General features: G+C 54.3%; 4 protein-coding genes across 4 annotated transcripts; 1 reads left to right on the top strand and 3 right to left on the bottom strand.

Moving 5' to 3' along the window:
* Positions 1-29: 29 nt before the first annotated feature.
* On the bottom strand, positions 30-541 carry BDY24DRAFT_418584 (chaperonin 10-like protein; the record flags this gene model as incomplete). Its single annotated transcript, XM_076643874.1, has 2 exons — positions 30-314; positions 407-541. Coding segments are annotated over 2 exons (420 nt in total), but the record flags the coding sequence as incomplete, so codon positions are not given.
* Positions 542-2,283: 1,742 nt separating this feature from the next.
* Positions 2,284-3,890, bottom strand: BDY24DRAFT_344781 (RAD52 family DNA repair protein; the record flags this gene model as incomplete). The annotated part of the gene is made up of 5 exons (XM_076637567.1): positions 2,284-2,886; positions 2,962-3,105; positions 3,245-3,318; positions 3,437-3,469; positions 3,680-3,890. The coding sequence occupies 5 exons, from the start codon at positions 3,888-3,890 to the stop codon at positions 2,284-2,286; spliced, it is 1,065 nt and encodes a 354-aa protein (XP_076493040.1).
* Positions 3,891-4,485: 595 nt separating this feature from the next.
* Positions 4,486-5,941, bottom strand: BDY24DRAFT_402186 (GNAT family N-acetyltransferase). Its single transcript, XM_076642164.1, has 7 exons — positions 5,534-5,941; positions 5,378-5,438; positions 5,209-5,308; positions 4,976-5,113; positions 4,860-4,886; positions 4,747-4,782; positions 4,486-4,641 (listed from the first exon to the last, which is right to left on the bottom strand). Exons 1-7 carry the CDS (start codon positions 5,604-5,606, stop codon positions 4,597-4,599), a joined length of 480 nt encoding a protein of 159 aa, XP_076493039.1. The 5' UTR covers positions 5,607-5,941; the 3' UTR covers positions 4,486-4,596.
* Positions 5,942-6,801: 860 nt separating this feature from the next.
* On the top strand, positions 6,802-9,401 carry BDY24DRAFT_418581 (Nitroreductase-like protein; the record flags this gene model as incomplete). The annotated part of the gene is made up of 7 exons (XM_076643873.1): positions 6,802-7,189; positions 7,259-7,339; positions 7,458-7,582; positions 7,683-7,733; positions 7,912-8,016; positions 9,104-9,220; positions 9,375-9,401. 7 exons carry the CDS (start codon positions 6,802-6,804, stop codon positions 9,399-9,401), a joined length of 894 nt encoding a protein of 297 aa, XP_076493038.1.
* Between the last annotated feature and the right edge of the window lie 409 nt (positions 9,402-9,810).

Genomic DNA, 9,810 nt, shown 5'->3' with positions numbered 1-9,810 from the left:
AAATTGAGGCGAGGGAAGGAGAGGCCTACAGTGAACGCTGCTCCCTCGAGATGGCTCATTTCATCGGGAAGCACCCAAGTCGTTTTCCTGTTCGACTTGACCGCCTCAGCGAAAGCTCCGTTGTACTCGTCGTAGGTTCCAAAGACGAAGGAAGCGACTCGATCTCCAACCTTGATGTGTTCGACGTTCGATCCGACAGCAAGAACGGTGCCACTGGAATCGCACCCCACGACGAGGGGAGTCTCGGTGAGAGTGGCAGGGTTCGAGAGAGCAGCAGTGTCGGTAGGGTTGAGAGCGACAGCGACCGTCTTGTACTGTGAGAGAAGAAAGGGAAGGTTGTCAGAGTTCTGCTTCATGGAAGGAGAGAAAGAAGAGGATCGGAGGGAGGGAAGGAAGGACGACTAACGATGACAGAATCCGGATCAAGCTCCGCGATGTCCTTTCGAGAGCTGAAGGGGAGAGAGACGACCTCGAACTTGGATGGCTGGCCCTTGGTGGCAGTGGACTGGAGAGCTTTGATGGTAGTGGGAAGGGAGGACATGGTGAGAGGGCGAAGAGGTCGAGATGGTTGGAGGAGAGATGTGAGCTCGAAGCTTGAAATCAAGGAGGAGAAAGTGGAGGCTCTTGAGTAGTTCGTGCTTCCTCGCTGACATGTTTTGCTTTTCGGCGTTAGCTGTCCTCTGGATCACCGCTTCTCCTGTCGAGATATGGCGAAAGAATGAAGGGAAGTCAGCAACGAAAAAAACTTCCCTCGCAACGAAACTCGATTCGACGCGTGCTTTGAACTCTATCGAACGATCTTGGGCAAGCCGAGAGACACGCAAAGACGACCCGACCAGCAGAGTCGCAGTGAGAGACAAAAGTTCGTCGTCCTCTTGCTCCGCGAACCGAGTCGACGATTGTGGAAGACGAGAGAGCAAGCTTTCCGACGCGTCGAATCCCTCGCCGCTGCCCTTCTCGAGCGAGATCGAGGAGCTGTCTAGAAACGGGATAAACGAGCCGAAGCCTACACTGATGCAGCAGTCTCGCTGAAGAAAAGGTCATCAGTCATCAATCAAGCCCAAAAACAAAGCGAGAACAAATCGAAGGAGGAGTGGGAAAGAAAGAAGGAGCGAAGGAAGTGCAGAAAGGAGCCAAGACCGAAAGAAAAAGCATATGGGAGTGGTCGAAAGTGGAAAGATAATCGAGGGAGCGAAGAAACGAACGAAGAATAGAAGTTGCGAAGCTCATTTGGTAGAGAAAGAGGATCGCGTCGCTGAGCTTGGGAGGCTTCCAGGCGGAGAGTGTGCGTCGATTGCGTCCTGTGAGAAAACAGAAAGAGTGAAGATTAGTTCAAGTGGAAATCGGCGGACGAGGAGGGAAGAAAAGGAGAACGATGAGAGAGAAACGAGAAGGGACGACTGGACGACTCACCTCGCACTCTCCAACCCAGCTAAGGACTGAGCTCTCTTTGCTGCTCCAGCATTGGGTGGGTAGACTCTCGTGGCGAGGTTGGTGTTCCCGACGGCTGAAGAACCTCCCGCTCCTCCTGCGACGGCGACGGAGTGGTTTCGTTTGAGAGGTTCGGAAGGAGGTGGAGGAGGGTTCGCTGCTGCTGCTGATGTTGAGTTCTGGTTTGATTCAAATTGAGAGGAGAAGGGAAGAGAAGGAAGGGGATCAGTCTCTGGTCTCGAAGCACGGGGAACGTCGAAGGGAAGGGGAGAGGGACGAGACGAAGGAAACTCACGTGTCCAGAAGGGAAGTTAAACCCTCCGACTCTCGGAGGAGGGCGAGCAGCTGATGATGGTTGTTGTTGAGGTGGTTTCGTGGAGTTGGAAGACGAGGAGTGCGAGTTGGGATTCGAGTTAGAGTTCCCGCTGCTTCCGACGGTGGAGGAGTGAACGTCTGCTGGCGAGGAGGATTTGGAAGATCGAGGAGCGTTGTTGCTGGTGCTCTGTTGTTTAGGTGGAGGAAGAGGAGGTGCAGACATGGCGTGACGAGGATTTGAGGCGTTCCTGAGAAGGGAAGGGAAGAGAAGAAGAGACGACGCGTGAGTGGACGGTCAGGGAGAAGGACGAAAGAAGAACGGGAACTCACCCAGCAGCTGAAGTATGAGCAAACGAATCATCCCCTACATCTTCACTCCCCGAAACTGTCCTGCCTGCAGATCCACCGCCTCCTCCTGCTCCAGACGAGTACGCGTCCGCATCCAACACCACTCCCGTCAGGTCGAACCCGTCGTCGAAATCCATCTCCATCTGCTGAGAAGCCGTCGGCCCCATCGGAACGCACTCGTCCAGCGTCTTAGCCTCGACCGATGGTGGGGCTGGGTTGGATCGTGGAAGGGAGACTGGAGTGGGAGGGTTGTTGTTGACGGGTCGACCAGCTCCTCCTCCTCCGTTGACGGCATTCGCTGGTCCTTTGCCTTTGTTGATCGAAGAGGAAGAGTTTTGGTTGTAGCTGTTGTTCATGGCTGATCGAGCGAGGTTGTTGTTGGTGGTAGGAGTGGTGTTGTAGGAAGTGGATCGAGCGGTGGGAGGAGCGGGCGTCGAGGAGGAGGCGGTGGAGGAGGAGGCGTGGGAGGAAGGACCAGCATGAGCGATTTGAGGGTTGTGACCGTTGAGGGGATCGGTGGTGATTCCATCTCGAGAACCGAACTCGTCGAACTCGGGTCGTCGGTATAGCTGTTTCGGATCCCATCGAGGCTGAGAAGAAGAAGGAGGACGAGGGAGCACGGTCAGCTGCGAAAACAAGCGGAGAGAAAGGACCGGAGGTAGGACGAACCGTAGGAGTCTTCATCTTGTTGATCTCCTTTGTGTACTCCTTGTCGTAGAGGCAGTTTCCGAGGACGTTTCCGAAGCTTCGAAGAGACCTCTTGACGGCGTCGGTGATGGCTTCCTTCTTGCACTGTTTCGACGACGCGACGAGAACGAACGCAGGTCAGCGAGCGCATCCTCGACGGCAAAGACTGAGACTGCTTACCTTGTCGAAAGCAGCAGCCTTACTCGGCGAGTTCGAGATCTCTCCGTATCCAACGTCCTCGTGAACGGTTCCGTCGCGAAGGGTGATCCTGATGATGGCGCTGATTCCGACGGAGACTCGTCCAGTGGTCGGGTTCGTGTCGCACTGATTTCGTCCAACGGGAAGATAGAGGTGAGTCAGCTTCGATATGGAAGCCAGTATCCGAGCTCTAGATCGAGATCGCCTCTTCTGGGCAGACGGGAAGGCAAGGGAGTCGAGGGAGGAGGAAGAAAGGCGAGCTCACGAAATCAGTCTCGAGTCTCTGAACCGTACTCGACCATCCGTTGAACCCGAAGACCTCGTTGGCAACGTTGATGACTTCAGAAGATGCGAAAGACGAAGAGAGAGTCAGAACCAGCTTTCGATCTACCGAAAGAAGCGGCATTCAAGCGCTTCGAAGTGACGAGGACGAGAGAAAGAGAGAGAGAGAGCTCACCTTTCCACCCCTCGATGTACGTGAGCTTGGAGCCTGTAAATCGAATGCAAGGAAAACCAAACGAATATCAGCTTCTTGAACTAAGTATCTCCTCCCTCTTTCGAGGTTCATGGGAGAGAAAAACTTTCCCACCCTGCTCGAATCGAGCTCCTTCCTTCGTCCCTCCCTCCCGCACCTCTCCTTCCCTTCCCTCCCTCCCTCTTCTTCTCCTGCACCTGCAAAGTGAGGGACGAAACTACTCACCACCCGGCCCAGCTCTCTGACTAACATACTCGGGTCCCAATTTCCTATCCAGTCTACTCTGCAGAGTAGCGATCTGCTTTGCTGTTTCGTAGGAAGGGAAACCAGGTCCTGCTGAAGGGTGTTGTTGACCTTGAGCTTCACCGTTGACGTCGAACGATCCAGGACCGTTGCCATCCCATCCTGCTCCGAAGGTTCCTGATACTCCTGTCATGAAGAGAGGAGATGGAGCTACGTAGGTGGGGTTGTATTCTTTGGGTTGCGTCGAAGGGAGAGGGAGGGCAGCTTGGAAGTGAGCCGGGATGGGAGGTTTCGAGTTGGAGCTGCTGTGAGAGGTGTAGGACATGGTCGAGCTAAAAGGACGGAGTGGAAGAGAGAGGAGATGGAAATGGTGAGCTTGAGGTTTTGCTACGAGAGGAGGGCAGGAGGAGAAGTGGGGACGAACGAGGTGAAGAGAGGGAGGGAAGGGAAGGTGGAGCTCAGAGGTGGGAGGAGGGGTTGTGCTCTTAGTCCTGGAGGACTAGATCCTGGATCGGTTGGAGATCCTTCTTGTTGATGATGGTGGATGGGATAGAACCCTTTGGGATCGAGCGATAAAGAAAGGCAGAAAAACAGTCCTCGTCGCGGTTTGGGGAGAGCTCGAGCTCGTCCTCCTCTCCTCCCTCCTTTCTTCTGTTCCAACGCAGCTGATTTCTTTCCTCTCCCGCGACGCGTCACAGAAGGATTTTCTCTTCGCTCTTCTTCTCATGTACAAGCCAGCTGAAACATCTTCGTTGAGGAATCCATGATCCGAAGGTCTCTCTTTGCCTCGTACCGGCAACGTTGAAGCATCCAAAAACGATCCAACGAGATCGATCCCCTTTCCACGACGAAGTCCTTCTCCGTAATACGCTCGGATCCATACCATCATATAACCCTGTCTATAACTTGACCTCTATGATCATCTTCTGATGGGGCACTCCGGCCTGGATCGCATCAAAAAAGGAGAGAAAGAGGGAGAGACGCGTCGTGTCAGCGCTGATCCTCCCCTCTCTATCCATTCCGTCTTTGAAGGAGAACTCTCGACTCACGTAGTCAAACAGATCTCCTTCCGACTTGTATCCAACCTGCCAGAAATCGATCCCAAGCGTGTCAGCGCCGGTTCTTTTGCCTGCCTCCCTCCGACGTCGCGAACCGATCTCACCTTCTCGTACAGTTTCGAAACGTAGGCCTGTCCCGAACACGTCCAAGCGTGAATCAGCTCTTGTTTCTCTCGGTTCCGCTCCCCTCATCAACGTTTTAAAGAGCGAGCGAACTCACCATGGCAAAACACCAAACCGTGGCCTGCCCCTTCTCCTCTCTCCTCCCCTCCTCCACCGCCCAATCCGTCACAGCCTGAATCAACGCCGCACCCAGACCATGCGAACGACACCTCTTGAGAACTACTAGACGCCCGAGCTGCTCAAAGCCAATATGAAAGAAAGGGGGAAGTGACTGGTGAGCTTCGAGCTCGCCGCCTCTCTCCCCCCTTCTCCTGAAGAGAAAAAACTGACCTTGAACTCCGGGACCTGAACCCTCACGGAACCCACATCTCTCAGCTCCCCGTCTGAGGTCTTCTCCTCAGCGAGAAAGTGAACAGAAGCGTCGTCTTCCCTGCTCGCAGACGATGCCATCGGTCAGATCCGTCTCATCCTCACGGTCTGTAGCTTCTTGCCCACTTACAGTTGCTCCTTCTGCTCGTCCTCGGGAGAAGGGTAAGGGAAGCCCATTTCGGAGCAGAAGACTAGACGCGAAAAGAGGTCAGCTTTAAGAAGAAGGGAGGAGGAAGAGCGAGCTCGCATTATGGACAGCTGAAAGAGTTGGAGAACTGGAGCTCACCTTCGACACGAACGACGACGCAGGCTTTGAGATCTTCGGGAGAGGTTGCTTGGCGGACGGAGAAGGTAGACATGACTTGAAAGGTGAACGTGGTGGTCGGAGGGAGGGGAGGGGATGGATTTGGAACGACGCTTCGGGACCGAGGGCTGAAAGAGCGAGTCAGAGAGAGAGCTCACCGGTGAGCGTGGAAGATCAGGGAGTGTTTGTTAGCGTTCGCTATAGTTTCTAGACGAAGCTCTCGTCGACGGGAGCACGCTCGGGGTTGAGGGGAATGAAGGAACGGAAGAGTCGTGAGCTCGAACGAAAAGGGAGCGGACGAGGAAGCGGTTGAGCGCGTCGTCGTCGAGACGTTTTTTTCAGCGAGATGAAGGTGAGCTTGTACCCTAGGGTGTCTGGTAGAAGTGGAGAAGCAGAGTAGAAAAAAAATGAAGAAAACGAATAGCAGCCAACCAGAAGAGGGGAAGATGAAGAGGTTGAGCTTTCCGACTTTCCTTCAGAGCTCCCAACTCTCATCATCTCCTCCTCTCCCTTCCCTTCCCACCCCCCTTCAGCTTCAGAACCTACTCCTCTATGTTCAGGAAGGCCTCCTCTTCGCTGCAGTGGATGGATGGGTGGCTTTTAGATCTCTTGGGCGTGAAAGGGAGGGAGGAGAGCTCGAGTCTTCTCGGTGAGCTTCACCTTTCCTTTCCTTTCCTTTCCCTCCTTCCTTCACCTCCTCGCTCTTATCTTACTACAGGATGCTCATCTCTGTTTTCTTCGTTTGACGTCTCCTCTTCTCCCACCTCTTAAGATGCTCGACGTCCGACTCGTCAACACCCAGCGAGGCCTCCTTCCCGAGCTTGTCGACGAGAGATCCTCCCTTCTCGCCTTCCCCTCCCCGAGTCGTCGAGCTGATTGGCTTGACATAGCAGCCCACCAGAGGTCTTTCAGCTTCTCGGAGATGGTACCTAGCACGTTCGATGCCGCTTCGGTCAAGGAATCGATGGACGGAGACTCTTGATTCACAGGGCGAGCTTCAAGAGGAGGAGGAGGGAGGAGGCAGGATGTTGAGCTTGCTCTTTTTCCTTCCTTTCCTTCCATCTCTTCACCTTTTCTCTTCCCACCCAGATCCCTCTCACGAGATGAGCTCCAACCCAGGATAATCTTCGCCTCCCAACCTCGGTCGAGACGCAGCTCCTCCCATCGGACGACCTCCCGAATCTCATCAGGCCATGCGTCCGTTCAAAAGTCACCTCCTCTTCTCCTCAACCTCTCACTCTCCATCAACAATGTTCTCGACCTCCTATTCCTCCTACGTCTACCTTCTCCCGATCCTCCCGATCCTCCTCGCCATCTACCTCCTTCACCAACGCTCCTCCACCTCCAAGCGCTCCCTCCTCTCCCTCTTCACCTCCTCTTCCCCCTCCCCTCACGAAACCTGTCACACCTACCTTTCCTCCATCGTCAATCGTCGATCCATCTACGTCTTCTCTCAAGGCTTGCCGAAAGGAGTGGATCAAGCCAAGATCCAGGAGGTCGTGCAGAACGCCGTCAAGTACAGCCCGGCAAGCTTCAACGCGGAATCAGCGAGGGTGGTGGTGCTCTGGGGAGCGGAGAGTAGGAGGGTTTGGGAGTTGGTTTGGAATGGGATTGAGGGAGCTGCGAACTTTCCTGATGGTGAGTTTGTTGGTCCACTTTATAGGAGAGTTTGAAGGAGGAGGAGCTGATTCGGTTCGGTGCGCTCAGAGGCTGCTCGAGCGAAGTCAAAGCTCAAGGTGGACCAGCTCGCTGCTGGGTCGGGGACGGTTCTGTTCTTTGAAGATCAAGGTGAGAACTTTCCTAGTTTCCGTTCCTCTCAGGCTGCAAGAGTGAGGAGAAACGTGAGCTGACCCTGTTCTCCCTCTCCGTCGCTCCCTTCTCATTGGTCGCGTCTCTCCGCCTCCAGTTATCGTCGACAAGTTCTCGGACTACCCTATCCACTTCGAGCAGTCGAGTGGAATGCTCCAGTTCAACATCTGGACCGCTCTGTCGACTTTGAAGGTCGGAGCGAGTCTTCATCACTATAGCAACGTTCGTCCCTTTCGTTCGGTTTCTCTCCTTCTGCTCTCGCCCGAGCGAATGAGAGACGAGGTGCTGATCAAGTCGTTGTTCCTTCTCTCTCTTCTTCTAGTTGATTGAAGCAGATATCCACAAGATCTACGAGCTTCCTTCATCCTGGGTTGTGAGTCTCGCTTCCACTCTCTCCCTCTTCGTTCGACGCGTCGGCATCTCCCCTCCGTCGTCAACGCATCACCTCGCCACCCCACCTCTTCCTTCTTCCTTCCCCCTCCTGCACGCTCCTCTACTCGACCTGACCTCTACCTCTCTTTTCCCTTCCTCCTGTGCCCTCGCTCGTTCAGCTCAAAGGGGAGATGCCGTTCGGTTCGATCGGAGCCCCTGCTGGCTACAAGCTCAAGTCCTACGAGGGGAGGGTCAAGGTCTTCGGTGGAGATGCTGAGAAGATGGTTTAGATCCAGGGGCTTATCTTCTTTTTGGGTTCGGGGGGATCGGGAAGGGAGCGAGCGAGAGACGACGCGTCTCTTTCGAACGATACCCTGCTGGGTTGCCTTTCTTTTTTTTTTGCTTAACGACTTTGATTTTATCCGCTTCATTTAGAGTCACAAGCTGTACGGATACTGAGCTTGAGGTTCTTTCTCAGCGAAAGGAAGGAAACGAGCCTTCCGACCTCAAGAAGGAAAACAAACGAGCTAGCTGGTCTCCTTCACTTCCTCCTTCCTTCCAACGCCCACCCACTACTCCCTCAAAGGCTACCTTCCGCACCATTCTACATCAACTTTTCTCCCACCGAGGCCTTCTCCAAAAAGCACAAGTCAGCTCGCAACAGGCTTCAGCCAGCCTCAGTCTTCCTTCCTCGAGCTCACCGCACCTCCTCCTCCGTCCTCCCCAATGCCCTCCTCCCTCCTTTCTTCCGGCCGGAAGTTTATGCGCTCGTGGCTAGATACCAACATCTACCTCACCGTTCCTTTAGGTTTCCTCCTCTGCTATCTGCTTTGGGTCTTTCAATCTTGGCTCGTACAAAAAGGTGAGCTCGAGCACTCCTTTCTCTCTCTCTCGCTCTCCTTTCCCTTCCTCAGTTCAGAGGGCTCACCTCTCTTTGCTTTCGGAACCGGATCTGAACAGAGGACGATTTGAAGAGAGCTCGGTATCTCGAACGTATAGGTGAAGGGAAGGAAGGGGAGGCGAGAGGGAGACCGACAGGCAGGAACTTCGATGGGAGGTCGGGCTGAACGAGAAGAGGAGGGGAGGAAGGGAGGGAAAGGTGAGCTTGGGATAGCTTCGTTTGCAGTGAGAGTCGAGGTGGACGATGAGCTGAATTATCCTTTCGCTTGAATCTAGAAGGCGACCGCTCTCGTATGCTTTCTCAAGCTCAAGCGCTCTGACGGAGGAGGAAGGGACTCTCGAGTCGAGATCGCCTCTGGTTCGTCTCTCCCTTTTTGTCTCTCTCTGTTTTTCCGGTCAATGAGATGACCACTCGCTCAAGAGTAGATAAACTGACGCCTCTTTCTTTCTTCCCTCCATCTCTCTCCTCAGGCTGCTCCTGCGGCTCGCAGATTGTCGTCGCCTCAGGACGTCAACGAGTCGAGCCAGCTGGGTCGATCGGAAGCCTTCCCACCTTGCTGGGACAGACAGATCCACGATGGACTCGGTGTGAGGGATGGAATGATATGGAAGAGGGAAAAGACGGAGGTAGGGAGGGACGATCAAGCTACTGAACAGGATGAATGATCAGCTTTCTCTTTCTCTCTTTCTCGTCCCGCCAGCTGGTCGTCCATTGTTCCTCCTCTTCTCCTTCTCGCCGTAGGAACTCGGAGTACCACAAGAGCCCTAGCTGCTCGCTGTAGTCTCGCGCTCGTCCTCGGGCTGTCTCGTCGCTCTCTCTTTACGCCAGATCAAAGCTCAATTCACATATTCTCGTCGTCGGCCTAAACCAAGCTGTAAACGAGCTTCTCGGCTCTGTAGGTTCCAGCCTTGAGCACTTCAAGTCCTGCTTCGATGCCTGAAAGAAGAGGGGAGAAGAGAGATAGATGCGAAGATCAGCTCGAGAAATTGCGAACGCGTCGACGAGAGAGAGAGCGTCTCTTGAGCTTACCTTCGAGTCCTCCCCTCTCTTCCCTCAAGTTCTGACCCTTGTAAAGCGGGCTTCCTCCAACTTTAGAATCCCAGCCGCTGAGAAGAGCAGGAAGCTCCTGGGTAACCCAAGTGAGAGTCGTTTCGGCGTCGTCGTTGTGAGGGAACAC

This window comes from Mrakia frigida (assembly GCF_051309035.1).
Source record: "Mrakia frigida strain ATCC 22029 unplaced genomic scaffold BDY24scaffold_39, whole genome shotgun sequence".
NCBI lineage: Eukaryota > Fungi > Basidiomycota > Tremellomycetes > Cystofilobasidiales > Mrakiaceae > Mrakia > Mrakia frigida.
The sequence above is the reverse complement of the archived record's forward strand: the minus strand, read 5'-3'. Positions and strand labels throughout refer to the sequence as shown.